The sequence below is a fragment of the Neoarius graeffei genome, chromosome 20 (assembly GCF_027579695.1).
Source record: "Neoarius graeffei isolate fNeoGra1 chromosome 20, fNeoGra1.pri, whole genome shotgun sequence".
Lineage (NCBI taxonomy): Eukaryota > Metazoa > Chordata > Actinopteri > Siluriformes > Ariidae > Neoarius > Neoarius graeffei.
In genome coordinates, this window is record NC_083588.1 from 11,469,658 (window position 1) to 11,486,339 (window position 16,682).

The following is a 16,682-nucleotide window of genomic DNA, read 5'->3' on the forward strand; positions in this document are numbered from 1 at the left end:
CTTTACTCCCCCAAAAAGAATATGAACAGACAAAAAACAAATAGAAAGGAACAAATACAACATTAAATGCCAGTCCATGTACATGTGACTTACTTTGTTTATACAAAGCTCCTGAAAAAAGGACAGATTCAGCAGCATACAAAATGTGGGGGCATACAGGGTATACAGGTTAATCAGGGTTAGTATATATAAGTTTTTTTCTTTGTTGTTTGTTTTGTTTTAAACGGGGTAAAGCCTTTACAAAAAACAAACAACAAAGAAAAAAACTCTCATATATACTAACCCTGATTAACCTGTATACCCTGTATCCCCCACATTTTGTATGCTGCTGAATCTGTCCTTTTTTCAGTAGCTTTGTATAAACAATAACCGCTAAATGTAATGCAATGTTATGTAAGGTGATCGCCTCGGCATTCTCATTGTGAAAAGTAAGTCACATGTACATGGACTGGCATTTAATGTTGTATTTATTCCTTTCTATTTGTTTTTTGTCTGTTCATATTCTTTTTGGGGGAGTAAAGTCAGTTTAAAAATGCCGTTAAATGCATAGGCCTATAGGCCAAGTTTAATGACCTTGAGGTTATCAGAGGTCATATGTCGTTTTACAAATGAAAAATGAATTCAGCACCCAAACATTTAACAAACAAGGCCATTTGCTAATTTCATTAATCATTTTAATACATTTCATTCCTTAGAAAGCGGAGAAACTGGGTTCAGCTGAGATGTTTACAGGCCCAAAGTTCAATGACCTCTAGAGATCAACAGAGGTCAGATAGAGCTCGGCATATTGCAGATTTGAATTCGGCACACCCAAATTGACAAAATAAGACTGTTTGCTGACTTTGTCTCAAAAATGCCTTTAACTCCTTAAATAAGCACTTTTTTGAATTTTGGTACCAGTCTAAGAGATTACTCATTTTACTCAAGGTTTCAGTATCCATATCGGAAAAGAAAAAGTGGAATTGTGTGATGTTTATTCATTGCAGAATTTCGTCCACTGAACTGCTTCTGCAAATTTAATATATGCCCTTCGCATGTGCTAAAGTGACTTTCAGGCCAATTCCATCGACACCCATCTCATCTCATCTCATTATCTCTAGCCGCTTTATCCTTCTACAGGGTCGCAGGCAAGCTGGAGCCTATCCCAGCTGACTACGGGCGAAAGGCGGGGTACACCCTGGACAAGTCGCCAGGTCATCACAGGGCTGACACATAGACACAGACAACCATTCACACTCACATTCACACCTACGGTCAATTTAGAGTCACCAGTTAACCTAACCTGCATGTCTTTGGACTGTGGGGGAAACCGGAGCGCCCGGAGGAAACCCATGCAGACACGGGGAGAACATGCAAACTCCACACAGGAAGGCCCTCGCCGGCCCCGGGGCTCGAACCCAGGACCTGCTTGCTGTGAGGCGACAGCGCTAACCACTACACCACCGTGCCGCCCCCCATCGACACCCTATTTTTAAATTTTTATTTATTTATTATTTTTTTTGTAGAAACACCGAAAATGACATATTTGCCTTGATAATTTCTAAAATTCAACCAGGTCCTGGTCATACTTATGAACCCAATGGCTAGAGTGTTTGCAAGCTAGCATGCGATTAAATTACTATGTTAGCATATACAGCAGCTTGTTCAAAGAAACATTTAAATTAACATTTGTTCAGAATGACATTTTTTTTTTTAAATACATTTTTGAGAAGTTCTTTACCAGTCAACTTTTATGAAAACCAAGAATGTCTGGAGATATTTATTTATTTATTTATTTATTTTAAAGATAACATCTTTGGCCTCATATATTGAGTTCAGGACCATCTGGGTGAAATGGTGATGTGACTAATCAGAACACGAGCTATCGAATTTCCTCTTGATGTTGCTTCACCAACGTAAACAGATGTTTATTGAATTTACCCACCCCCACCCCCACCCCCCATGTAAATGGAGAGTGTTTGGTTTTGCTTTATTAGAGACAAAAAGGCCAAGTTGGCTTGGCTGAACCTGATCTCTCGAACCTGCACGCAAGGGAAACTTTTATGCTCCCATATTTCACATGCCGTTAGTGCATGTTTAAGTTTGTTGCAGTCACATAAAAGGAGCAAATTTGACCAGATGTTGTTATTTGTGCGTAATGCTAGAAACAGAGACTGTACAAGAAATAATGTGGTCTTGAAGAAAAATGGATTTTTCCATTCTCTCGTACTGCTGATAATATCTTGCTCATCCTAAAAATTATGCTAGTAATCCTCATTTGCTCATCGTAATGCTAGATATTGTGAGTAATATGAAAAGCAGTGCTGATGATTCTCTGAGTATAATCATGTTATATGCATTATTAGTCGTAGTATATTATTAGTATGATAATTCTAATCGGCCTACTCTGCTAATGCAAACAGTAATCTTCATTAAGTATAATAATAATTACAACAACAACAACATGAATGCTAAAAGTAATACCACTTTCCAAATAATGCTAATAATATTCTTTCTGGGCGGCACGGTGGTGTAGTGGTTAGCGCTGTCGCCTCACAGCAAGAGGGTCCGGGTTCAAGCCCTGTGGCCGGCGAGGGCCTTTCTGTGTGGAGTTTGCATGTTAACTGGTGACTCTAAATTGACCGTAGGTGTGAGTGTGAATGGTTGTCTGTGTCTATGTGTCAGCCCTGTGATGACCTGGCGACTTGTCCAGGGTGTACCCCGCCTTTCGCCCGTAGTCAGCTGGGATAGGCTCCAGCTTGCCTGCGACCCTGTAGAACAGGATAAAGCGGCTAGAGATAATGAGATGAGATGAATATTCTTTCTTTCGCTAATGTTAAAAAATTGCTCTATTGTAATATTAGGCTTTTCAAGACTTTTAAGAGTTTTAAAGTATCATCATAATGCTCTAATGCAATAATACTCTCTTTACCTCTTTTCAGATTTTGATGGCTGCTATTTGTATGTAAAGTACAATGGCGAGCTCCTGCCATTCTCCGGTGGCCACCGAACTGTCACCATCTCGATTTCCGGGCCAGACGAGTCAGTGAAAATTGGTTGCCGTGGGCCGAACATGTGTGCCAGTGCCCCCTGCTTGGATGGCAAGATGTGCGTCAACCAGTGGTTTAGCCACCAGTGCGTTCCCCCTGGAGACTGCGCTTCCAGTCCCTGTCAAAACGGGGGCAGTTGCGTCCCTTCTAACCGTGGTGGATTTAGCTGCGTGTGCGATGAACTGTACACAGGACAAGTGTGTGAAACCCTGGTGGCATGCCTGGGTGTCACTTGTCTACATGGCACAGTATGCCAAGTTGGAACCAATGGAGGTTTTACTTGTGTTTCTGACTCCAGTAACGAAGAATTCGTTTTGCCAATTTGGGCGGTTCCAGCAATTGTGGGCGGCTGTGCCACGATTCTTGCTCTGTTGGTGCTTGGCCTTATTTTACACAATCACTGTAAAGGTGGCGGAAAAACAGCCGTACCAAAGGAGGAAAAGAAAGCAAAGAAAAAGAAAAAGAAGAAGAAGGGAAGCGAGAACGTGGCATTCGATGATCCGGATAATATCGGGGATGTTGACATGACGGTGCGAAAGCAGCCAGAAGGAAATCCAAAGCCAGATATCATTGAGCGTGAGAATCCCTACCTGATCTACGATGAGACAGACGTCCCAGAGAGTGGTGATACGATTCCAAGTGCGCCGGAAATTGCAGAAATTGAGCACTATGACATTGACAATGCCAGCAGCATCGCGCCATCTGACGCCGACATTGTCCAGCATTACAAGCAGTTTCGAAGTCACACCCCCAAATTCAGCATTCAAATCCAACGCCATAGTCCTCTTGGCTATGCTCGCCAGTCGCCACTAACCTTAGGCGCTGCTAGTTACACTTACCAACCTTCCTACACTCAAGGACTCCGCCAAACACCACTTAGCCATGCCCCCTGCCCTACACCTACCCCTTTGTCCCGCCATAGCCCTGCACATTTTAGCAAACCAGCCTCATTTTACCGCAACACACCAACAAGGGAGATGAATCTGAATTTGGCAAGGCGTGATGGAAGCCCACTGGACCTTCATGGAGACACTTGCCAGTCAGCAGCTATCTTTAATTACACAGCGTCGCGTCTTGGAAGGCGCAGCAAGAGCCCACAAACGATGGCGGGTCACGGGTCAAGACCCGCGAGCCGCTTGAAACAACCGATCGAGCAAATTCCATTGGAGACCGGGCCTCCTATTGGACTGTCCATAGAAGAAGTGGAGCGACTCAACACTCCACGACCCAGAAACCCCAGCATCTGCAGTGCTGATCACGGACGCTCGTCGTCTGAGGAGGACGCCCGACGTCCTCTTTCTCGTGTGCGAAATCCTGCAGATGGAATTCCAGCACCGGATTCGTCCTCCGAGAGCGACTCGCATGACTCCTTCACCTGCTCAGAGATGGAATATGACCGGGAGAAACCAGTCAACTATGGTTCTCGAGTTCCAAAACTATCACAAGTCAACGAATCTGATGCTGATGATGAAGATTACGGCGGGGGAAGAATCAAGCAAAGGAGGTACTCGAGCCGTAGGGCAGAGGGCGGGGCCAGTGGAGGCCACGCCCCCTTTGGGGAATATCAGCATCACACACTGCCCCACAAACTGGGCCAAGGATCTGGCAATTTCAACTGGGACAGCCTACTAAACTGGGGACCAGGATTTAGCCATTACGTTGACGTTTTTAAAGATTTAGCTATGCTTCCAGAAAATTCTAATGCTGCTAACGACGTTGAAATGAACAGCGGCGATGGTTCGGTTACCATCATTGCCGAGGGAGAGGCAGAGCAATACGTATGAGATATTCTCTCTTGGACCAATCAGGACTGGACGGACTACGGACAGAGAGAAGGCAATCGCTTGCAATAATAAAATGTTCTTCATTTTTGTCTTTGTTTTTTGGTACTTGTATTTGTAAGAAGACGAGCTTAAATGCAGTAAGGCAGAGCGATACATCTGTGATGATTCTCTTGATCCCTGTTAAGTAAGAAAGACTTTAAATAGTCCAATAAGTCTGAGTCCATGACCAAAAACTGTTTGTATTTCATTGTTGATTCTCGTCCAAGATCCCGAATAAAAACATAAGCAGTGGAGCTACTTGTTCAACAAACCTCAGCAGGAAGTTTGAATTTTACAAATCAGAAATTGATGAGTATCCTCTCCAAGCACTTTTTTGTCTTTTTTCCCTCCAAATTGACGCAACACCATTTTAGGGCTGGACAATAATAATACTGTATATTACAAAAAATTTAATCATCATCTGTACTTTTCTCGCAAAATGACCGTGTCCGGTCAGTAACAAGTAGCTGATCGAGCTCACAGAAAAATGGTTTCATTTCTCCTCGGTTCCATGTAATAACTTATTTTTGTGGATGTCAAATAAAAATAACATTGAAACCAGGTTTTGTATCGACTCAGACTTTTGGACTGGAGCTTTTAATACTTCTTCATGGATCCCATAGACGTCCATAAAATCCGAAAAGTCCTTGATGACCCCATAGAGTTTCATTTGCGTTCTTCCGTACAGCAGAAAGCCAAGGGAGGATGTGGCTGTTTTAACAGCATGACCATATGAACTTCATCAAAAAAAAAGAACGAGCTCCTCTCATTCCAGCTCTCTAAACATAAAGTAGGGTCCAAAAGTCTGAGTGCACTACTGAGAACTGTTCTCACAAACTAATATGGTTTGGTCAAATGATATTTCTCAATATTTGGTTTGACATTTAAAAAACATGAATGGTGTACGCACAGGACGTTCTGATAGATTTCCGTTTCACACGCAGCTGAACAAAGGATCCGTCTCAGTTCTAATAACTGAGGTTATTACATTATAAGGATTGACTGAAGAAAAATGTTTTAGTGATTGATACCTGATGGAATAGAAACAGTTTCTGGGGCACTCAGATTTTTTTTTTCCCCCATTTTACCAGACGCCTCTGGCCTGCTTCTCGTGTGAAAGAGGAGTGTATGCGAGTGTGTGTAACGCGATAATACCTGCAGGTGTCTGGGACCGCCATCATTCTTGAGGCTCGTTTCACTTCCTGTCCTGTAGGATCCATCACTCGTGATATTTGACCGAAAGCAAAATCCTCATCAGACTATGAACTTGTGTACATTTTGTATCAATGAAGGAAATTCAATGTTCTCTCTTGTTGCGTGTGTGTGTGTTTTTTTTAAGATGAACTGTTTCTACTTTTTTATTATTATTAACTTAAAGTACTTAAGCAGTGTTTTTATGGATGTTTTTTTCATATGCTGGAAATGATCTTACTTTCAGGAGAAGTAAGATTGAAGAACTTAATTTTTTTACATTTGTTACTTATGTAACATCAGTATTTTCCACTTTTTTTTTGATAAAACTATAACAAACTGTATGCTTTATGTGTGTAAGAGCCAATAACAGAATAAAAAAAAACAATATTTATTTAAAAAGACAATTTCAAGACTAATGCAATAATACTTAACAAAATTAAGAGTTAAAGTAATAAAGTAGGACATGACGCCAGAATGCCATCCAGTTAGCGTTCCTAGTGAGGAGTTGAAATAAAGTTTGGATGAGTTGAATAAAGTGTTTCAAAGACCGATTAAGAGTGTGTGTCAAATGGAGGTCGGCGAGTCATGAGCCAGAGATGAACTCGAGCAAACGATGAAATCTGCTTTTTAGGGCGTTTTCCTATTATTGTGAATCGGAGTGAAATTGATACTTTTATGCTGTGTTCACACTTATACCGGTACGAAAGTGGTATAACTGTATCGATACAAAGTATACCGGTACAGTTTAGTGCATCTGTCCACACTAGCGAGAAATGTTTGTGGTTTTCTTTCACGGTAGTTGAAATGCGCGTGCGCGAAATGTTTCCGTGGTTACCGAGTAACTTCCTTCCGAGAATATATGGCGGATGAAACAACGTGTGTGTGCTTTTTGTTGTCAATGTACAGTCTGGTGGTCATTTATTCAGTCGAATCGTATAAAACGCGCGAGGCAGTTGAGAAAGAAACAAACGAATCTCCGTTCTTCACTATTTTATTCAGCGAAGGCATAGATTGAGGTGTGTGACTTTGCGCATGCGCATTATATTTGTATCGATACAGAACCGCTTCATCTGTCCACACTACAGCGAAGCGCTACAGTACCGATACTGTACCGGTAAGAAACCCATACATTTGTGGGTTTCGTACCGATACAGTTATACCGCTACCGACTAGTGGCCTAGTGGTAGCGTGTCCGCCTCTCGATCGGGAGATCGTGAGTTCTATTCACGGTCGGGTCATACCAAAGACCATCATAAAAATGGTACCTACTACCATCTGGCAAGGCATGCTGCAATACAGATGTGCATGGGGAGTTAAACTCTTGTGGTTACCAGAGGACTAGCCCCCCGCTGTAACCCTAGCTATGTAATAGGCAAGAGGCCGAGGGTTATGGAAACGGAGATCGGCGCCGCCCGATGCGCCACCATACAGATTGGGCCTGGTTAGTACTTGAGTGGGAAACTGCCTAGGAATACCAGGTACTGTAAGGCATGGGAAGGACTTTGACTTTTGACAGTTATACCGCTACAGTACTGGTATAGTTGCTGGTATGGACAGGTGTTGCGGTACGAAAGTAGTTTCGTATCGGTACAAAATCCCTAGTGTGGACAGGGTATTAGTTTGCTTGCTTGTCTTTTCAAATGGCACATAATGAAAAAAATGGCCGAGGGGCGTGGAGGACTGAAAATGTACTTCCTGTACTCACAGTGTCGGGAAAACAAAACAAACTTTTTGCCAAGAGCTTGTCGAAATCACAAAACTCATCTGAGCACGGAGAACACGCTAAGTAAATCATGAGTTAATTGTAGAAACAGCTAGCTTAAAACGTTGCAGGGATCTCATCCAGCATGTATTTTCGTTCTCTTCCATGGTCCAAATACTCAGAACACATGGCACTTATGCATCGCTACAGCTTTGTGCCTTGGCTCAGTTTAATAGCGCACATCTAGGGGAAAAAAAAGGCATAAAAAGCATCCAGGCTGCAACTGAAAGCACTTCCTGCAATCAGGTCGATTCAGAGTTTTCTCCAAGACACACCTGTGAGACCACCTTGCTCTTAGACAGTTATTTTGGTCGACAGTACCAGTCAAAAGTATGGACACCTTCAGTGGTCGAGTTGTAAAATCAAACCGGGGGGATGGTGACATTTTTAGTCGCGTGTCGACCCATCGGTCGGTCCGTCGGTGGGAAACTGGTTTGCTTTTAGGAAGGTTTGCACACAACGTAGGTCTGTGGACCTTGTTCATTTACCAGACATACAGTATTTTGTGCTGATAAAGTGTGTAGTACACACTGTGTACCCTTTTTATTGTTGTAAAAAACATAATACACTGGTATTTTACTGTAAAACATACACAGTGTGGATGTCATGTGTCATATTTAGTCAGTGTCCTGGCTGACATACCGACCACATTCTCCATATTAGGGTGAAATGCAGATGACAAATTTGAAGTGTAACTTCATAGTCATGGTAGGCTCCTTTTAAATCGTTTGGTAAAAAATTTACTAAAACCTCAGCAGGCGATGTAAATGAACAACTGAATCTTTTCATATCAAGTCAATATAATTTTTATTCAAAGCTGAACACTGGGAACAGGCAGCACGGTGGTGTAGTGGTTAGCGCTGTCGCCTCACAGCAAGAAGGTCCGGGTTCGAGCCCCGTGGCCGGCGAGGGCCTTTCTGTGCGGGGTTTGCATGTTCTCCCCGTGTCCGCGTGGGTTTCCTCCGGGTGCTCCGGTTTCCCCCACAGTCCAAAGACATGCAGGTTAGGTTAACTGGTGACTCTAAATTGACCGTAGGTGTGAATGTGAGTGTGAATGGTTGTCTGTGTCTATGTGTCAGCCCTGTGATGACCTGGCGACTTGTCCAGGGTGTACCCCGCCTTTCGCCCGTAGTCAGCTGGGATAGGCTCCAGCTTGCCTGCGACCCTGTAGGACAGGATAAAGCGGCTACAGATAATGAGATGAGATGAGACATTGGGAACATTGAGTTAAATACAGAGGTAGGTAGGACAAGCAACAGTAAATTGTAAATCAGCCTTACATGTTGTGACCGGCTCTCTAATGAGGCAATGAAGCCTTCAAAACTGTTAGTGTCGTTTATTTTAGCCTTCCTGTCTTGAATAACACTTTTTGTTGCCTGAAGAATAACAAACGAACGTCCAGGCTGATTAATTTAATGGCCTTATACAAGAAATCAAAGCTAACATGAACCTGAGTAAGCTATCGATAGCTGGCTAGACTCCAAACTAACATTCATTATGATAGCTGTGTTGTTATCCGCCGCCCACAAATTAGGCTACATATCGGTAACTTTACAGCATGATAGCGGGCTCACAGAAAGTGTGACTGATATTCGTAACTCTTGACTTAAGGCCTCTGCATGCTCTTGCGACAAGGCTTTCGCAGATAGCTTTTCGCAGACAGTTGTAATTTATCGTTGAGCGGGGAGTAATAGGCGTGCGCGATGTTATTCACCGGCACAACGCAAGGGGGCGCGAAGTCGCGAAATCGCTAGGAGTAGTTGGTGGGTGTGGTTAGTGGAGTGTTTATCCTCCGGTTACTTATAATGACTAGAACTGGAGTCGTATAGATGTACGTACTTCCTCACTTCCTCGATCAACCGCTCTTCGTGCTGCTCCATCTTCGCTCGTGTTTTTAAAAATGGCGGTCATGAAAACAAACCAAACCGGGAAAGTAGGGAAGCGGAAGTGCGTGTACAGCGGATGTAGAGTGGACCAATCAGAGCCCTCTTGTCTGCGATGCTGTCTGCGAGGCTGTCTGCGGTGGTCACAATTTTTGGGAGGTGCGTGCAGAGCGTCTGCGAAGGGGGGGGCCATCTGTGACGCCATCTGCGAGGACTGGGTTGTCAGCATAAATTGGCCTTTACCTCCTGAAATGTTTTTTCTTGCGATCTTAAATCCGAACTTGCTTAGGTCTTGCTGTCCACTCCGCTTGGCCATGATGCTGCAATCCGCTGCTGTCACTGACGCCGAATGAAATAAAAAATAACGAAACCCCAACTGAATGTCACCTCCTCAAACGCTTCGCTTGCGCGTGCCCTCTCTCGCGGTAGCTTATTGTATGCTCAGTTTCAGCAAAGCTACGTGGAATGGCATTTCTAATTCCAAAGTTAAATAGAAGTAATGTCCACATTTATTGATAAAATTGCTCAAGGGAAGGGAGGGGGGATGCCCGTTTTAGAGGGGGGATGATTTTGACCATTTTTTATTCCAGGGGGGATGGCATCCCCCCCATCCCCCCTCTACTCGAGTACTGGACACCTTCGAATTCAGGAGTTTTCCTTAATGCTTCTTCATTCAAAGTCACTTCATGTCTTAAAGTAATGACGGCTGTCGTTTCTCTTTACTTCGTTGACCTGTTCTTGACATCATATGGATTACGACAGTTGTGGTATGAAATAGGGCTGTTTACTGTATTTTTTATTACTTACTAATTGATCTCAAATGCATTAAGAAGGCAAGAAATTGCACTAATTAACTTTTGTTAATTGAAAAGTGTTCCAGGTGACTACCTCATGAAGCTGGTGAAGATAATGCCAGTAGTGTGCAAAGCGTTATCAAGATCAACAGTGGCTACTTTGAAAAATCTAAAATATGAAACATTTTGGGGCGGCACGATGGTGTAGTGGTTAGCGCTGTCACCTCACAGTAAGAAGGCCCGGGTTTGAGCCCCGTGGCCGGCGAGGGCCTTTCTGTGCGGAGTTTGCATGTTCTCCCCGTGTCCGCGTGGGTTTCCTCCGGGTGCTCCAGTTTCCCTCACAGTCCAAAGACATGCAGGTTAGGTTAACTGGTGACTCTAAATTGACCGTAGGTGTGAATGTGAGTGTGAATGGTTGTCTGTGTCTATGTGTCAGCCCTGTGATGACCTGGCGACTTGTCCAGGGTGTACCCCGCCTTTCGCCTGTAGTCAGCTGGGATAGGCTCCAGCTTGCCTGCGACCCTGTAGAACAGGATAAAGCGGCTAGAGATAATGAGATGAGATGAAACATTTTGGGGTTTTTTTTCGTCACACATTTTTGTTTAACACATAATTCCTGATACTGTTCCATCTGTTATTTCATAGATTTGATGCCTTCAGTATTGTTCTATAGAGAAATCTTAGATGAGATGAGATTGATTTCTTGGCAATTTCTTCAACTCTCAGTGCAGTCATCCGAACTTGCTAACTTGCTTAAAATCCCAGGAATGCTGTTAAAATATTATACTAAATGTCTGTTCTGAGAAAAGTCGAGGTATGGCCGAATATTTCCATGAGCATGTTTATAAGTAAGGAATAGTACACTCTGGGATTGGCTGATACAGGAAAATAATCAACAAACAGGTGACATGATTGAGTCAGCTATCACCCTGAAGTGGATAGAAGAGTTTTATTCTTCTTACACCAGACTTGGAGTACTCGAGTCCAGGATTCATGCTCTAATTTTAAGGACTCATGACTTAACTTGGACTCGAGCACTGATGACTCAGACTGGTGCATTAACCACATTCTGACTTGTAAATTGGAGACGAGGACTTGGATTTTTTCTTTATTTTTTCTAACATGCCATAATAATTTGGCATAAGATCACACATCACACACATCACATTATCTCTAGCCGCTTTATCCTTCTACAAGGTCGCAGGCAAGCTGGAGCCTATCCCAGCTGACTACGGGCGAAAGGCGGGGTACACCCTGGACAAGTCGCCAGGTCATCACAGGGCCGACACATAGACACAGACAACCATTCACACTCACATTCACACCTACGGTCAATTTAGAGTCACCAGTTAACCTAACCTGCATGTCTTTGGACTGTGGGGGAAACCGGAGCACCCGGAGGAAACCCACGCGGACACGGGGAGAACATGCAAACTCCACACAGAAAGGCCCTCGCCGGCCCCGGGGCTCGAACCCAGGACCTTCTTGCTGTGAGGCGACAGCGCTAACCACTACACCACCGTGCCGCCTTGGCATAAGATATCTATAGTTATATCTACATTAATTTTTATACTAATTTCGTGCAAGAGAAGGCGCATTCACCTGTTCATACGTCATGTTCAGGAACAAACTAACGTTAATGGTGCTAAAATGCCTGGAGAGAACGCCCCTAGGATTGCAGTCATGCAGTTTGAAAAAAATGCACTACTGTGTGTTCCATATGTCGAAGAACTATCGAGGAGCGACGGGGATAACCTCGAACTTCAGTCGTCGTTTGGCAAGACGACATCCAGAGAAGGAAGTGACACACTATGTTCATTGCTCTGTTGATAGCAGGGTTTGCTTTCTGACCGACGAACTAGCTAGTGTTAACCATCCTCTCATGTTATTTGCTCTGTTGATAGTGGGCGGGGCTTGCTGAGCGATGAACATGCTTTTTATCTGTAGCCTGTTAACTAAAACGGGGCAGTCGAGCAGTAACGTTAGTCCAACACGGTAGCAGAGACGGTTTCACATAAAGGCAACAACAGCCACCGTCAAATGGTGCGGGTGGAGTCTTGTTCTTGGACTCGACTCAAAATTTTCTTTAATGACTTGGACATGGGGCGGCACGGTGGTGGAGTGGTTAGCGCTGTCACCTCATAGCAAGAAGGTTCGGGTTCGAACCCTGTGGCCGGCGAGGGCCTTTCTGTGCGGAGTTTGCATGTTGTCCGCGTGGGTTTCCTCCGGGTGCTCCGGTTTCCCCCACAGTCCAAAGACATGCAGGTTAGGTTAACTGGTGACTCTAAATTGACCGTAGGTGTGAATGTGAGTGCGAATGGTTGTCTGTGTCTATGTGTCGGCCCTGTGATGACCTGGCGACTTGTCCAGGGTGTACCCCGCCTTTCGCCCGTAGTCAGCTGGGATAGGCTCCAGCTTGCCTGCAACCCTGTAGGACAGGATAAAGCGGCTACAGATAATGAGATGAGATGAGACGTGGACATTAGGAACTCAATGCTGGACTCGGACTCGAGGTTTAGTGACTCGACTACAACACTGTCTTACACTACAGTGATTTGCCAAGGAATAGAATTTCTAATTTAGTTACGTCCAACACGTCATGCTTTTTAACCTTTTATCGTTACATTTAATTTTTATTGTTATGGAACGTCCGTGAAACAACGTAGTTCCTGTTTATCACTCACTTTATAGCAGATATAAACAATAAGTCGTTCACCAGCCTCAAAATTATTGCTATCGAAGCATTTTACGACAGTAACGATAATGCATTATGAGAACGAGCGTATTGATACCAATCTGTCTTTTACCTTCTCGCCAAAACTAGTGTCAGAGATGCTGTTTTTGAAAATGAATCCACGCCTTCTGATTTGCAAAGTCGCATTTATATATTCAGACTGGGGCAGCACGGTGGTGTAGTGGTTAGCATTGTTGCCTCACAGCAAGAAGGTTCTGGGTTCGAGCCCAGCGGCTGATGAGGGCCTTTGTGTGTGGAGTTTGCATGTTCTCCCCGTGTCTTTGTGGGTTTCCTCCGGGTGCTCCGGTTTCCCCCACAGTCCAAAGGACAAGCAGGTTAGGCTAATTGGTGGCTCTGAATTGACTGTAGGTGTGAGCGTGAGTGATCTGGCGACTTGTCCAGGGTGTTCCCTGCCTCTTGCCCATAGTCAGCTGGGATAGGCTCCAGCTTGCCCGCGACCCTGCACAGGATAAGCAGCTCCGGATAATGGATGGATGGATATTCAGACTGCATATTGTACATTTAACTGGAAGAACAGAACAGTGATTCCTGGTTTAGCATCGCTCTGACTGAAGCATTGACTTCTATGTGAGGTTAACATAGTCTTTCATCTGCTGCATAGCATGTTCATGGTTAAAAAAAAAGTAATAAAGATCACATTGTCTGGTAATGTGGAACATCGAGGGCCCATCACAACAAAATAAAGAACAAGATGTTAAACACAACGTGATGGTCAATGACAGGATGGGGCTTTATTCAGAATATACAGGCATCCATATTCATCTCATCTCATTATCTCTAGCCGCTTTATCCTTCTACAGGGTCGCAGGCAAGCTGGAGCCTATCCCAGCTGAGTACGGGCGAAAGGCGGGGTACACCCTGGACAAGTCGCCAGGTCATCACAGGGCTGACACATAGACACAGACAACCATTCACACTCACATTCACACCTACGGTCAATTTAGAGTCACCAGTTAACCTAACCTGCATGTCTTTGGACTGTGGGGGAAACCGGAGCACACCCACGCGGACACGGGGAGAACATGCAAACTCCACACAGAAAGGCCCTCGCCGGCCCCGGGGCTCGAACCCAGGACCTTCTTGCTGTGAGGCGACAGCGCTAACCACTACACCACTGTGCCGCCCCGGTAGATTTGAATGAAATGTGCGCTGTTGATAAAATCACAAGCTTGGCGATGGGTCCGGATTATCACCAATCCAATTAAAAAAGAAGGAATAAATCACTTCGGGGTATGCCGTTATAGGAAAACTCATCAATGACGAGGTTTCTGATTCGATGCAGATTATTTTCTGAGAAAAACAAGTATTTTATTCCTTATGGAGAATACCACAGCAGTTTGCTGACGAATAAAATTTTTCATTTGCGAACACTCAACTGACACATTGTACTTTTTATCCATTTCTAGTTACATTTAACATTGTAAGTCCCTTGCATCTTAGCAGCTAGAAGCAGTCTCCAGCTTCTTCGAAGCGTAAATCTCCCAGCTCGGAGATACATGCTTCTGCAGATATGCACACGAGTACTTGTAGAAACCAAGCTTAAGATGGTGCATGAGATGGAACCGATGAACTGAGAAGTTAAAAGACAGAAAGTCTGCATTATTCATAAAGCATCTCCAGATCGAAATCCTGATCTAATTTTTCCACGCTGTCGGTGTGCGAGTGTGAGTAAAAGAGCTTTGTAGAGCGAGACTGTGTGTGTGAGTGTACTGTAAGCGAGAGTCTGCGCGAGTGTGTACATGTGTATGATGTGTAAGAGAAAAGGAAAGAATGAGAGGAAAGGAAAAAAATGAGAAGAGGCAGATGGAGTGAATGAAGATGCAGATGGTTTGGGGTCTAAAGTAAATCGCTGACAGCTGGCTGATGGCACTTTGTGGTCTCTCTCTCTCTTTCTCTCTCTCTCTCTCTCTCTCTCTCTCTCTCGTACACACACACACACACACACACACACACACACAACAATGAACTAAATGCTTTTCCTCACCAGTCCTATCACCACTGTAGTGTCTTGACCATTATTTGCATCCTTTGTAAGCCGTCTCCAGATTGGTTTGTTTATTTTTAAAAGTACATATGCTACTATTCAGAATTACAGACATGAACAAATTTGTTGGTACCCTTCCACAAAGAAAAAAAAAAAAGAACCCACAAATATCTCTGAAACAACTTGAAACTGACAAAAGTTAATGGCATCCATCATTGTTTATTCCATGTTTAACACAAATCAGACTTTGCTTTTGATTTTTATATTCAACTGAATATTTTACAGAACAAAACAAATGAAAAAGGCATGGACAAAAATGATGGTGCCCTGAACTTAATATTTTGTTGCACGACCTTTAGCAGCAATCACTGCTAATAAGCAATGTCTGTTGCTCTCAGTGAGGCTACATCCACACGACAACGGCAACGAGATTTTTTTCTTTAAATATCGCGTCCACATGGGCAACGGATCTGTAAAATATCAGGTACATATGGCAACGCAACGCTTGCTGAAAACGATGCAATACACATGCCACACCTCTACGTGCGCTGTAAGACGGTCCCATCGGAGACACCAGAACAACAGAAGAAGTAGGACGCATGCGCGTAAACCCCTTCTTCTGTAGCAACAGCTACATAAAGTTTTGATTATTAATCAGTAGCGTAAAATGAAAGACGCGGAAAGAGGAATGAACGGGGGTAGATGGAAGCCGGTACACCAACATTCTGATATCCTCCAGAATTCTTTAATGGTCCGGAATAAATTGCATGCTACATGTTGATGGATTACTTTGTTCTTCTACGCCCTTTTTGAGGAATGTATTGTCAGACTTAAACCAACATCTGAAGAGGTGAGATCGCTCCTTTTTTTTTTCCTATTTTTGCTGGCAGGATTGTTTTTGTTTTTGGAAAGCACACGAGCGGTGCGCGGTTTGGTACTGCTTCCTCAGTGTTTGGACTAAAGACTCTGCCCTAAGGGCTATTCTCTCTCTCTCTCTCTCTCTCTCTCTCTCTCTCTTTGCACCATTACACAATAAATATTCACAGTGAAAATATTTTGTAAGCGTGTTTCATGAACCAAGTTATAGGATTTGTTGACAACTCGCATCGAGTTCGTTACACTTCTACCCGGCATGAAGCACTGACAGTCTTGTGGTTGTGACGTCATCGTAAACAAATCCGTTCTACTCATCCAGACAACTTCGCAACGGCGCCGTTGCCAGATTTTTCCACTCTGGAACCCGTTCTCAAAAGATTTCATTTTGGGGTACCCAAAACGCCGGTGCCGTGTGGACGCCAGGCCGAAACGATAAACAATTTTATCAGAGTCACCTGAATCCGTTGCTGTGTGGACAGGGCCTTAGACTTCTGCATCTGCCAACAGGTCGTTTGGCCCAATCTTCCTGAACGAACCGCTCCAGCTTTCTCAGGTTTGAATGGTGCCTTCTCCACACTGCAT

General features: G+C 44.0%; 1 protein-coding gene across 1 annotated transcript in view; it reads left to right on the forward strand.

Annotated features, from left to right (window-relative positions):
• Positions 1 to 6,273, forward strand: part of fat4 (FAT atypical cadherin 4) — a 154,738-nt gene extending 148,465 nt beyond the window's left edge. Inside the window, exon 17 of the mRNA XM_060901236.1 lies at positions 2,922 to 6,273. Within this exon, the coding sequence (XP_060757219.1) occupies positions 2,922 to 4,813 (1,892 nt within the window). The 3' untranslated portion in view covers positions 4,814 to 6,273. The remainder of the gene's footprint in view (positions 1 to 2,921) is intronic.
• The last annotated feature ends 10,409 nt before the right edge of the window (positions 6,274 to 16,682 follow it).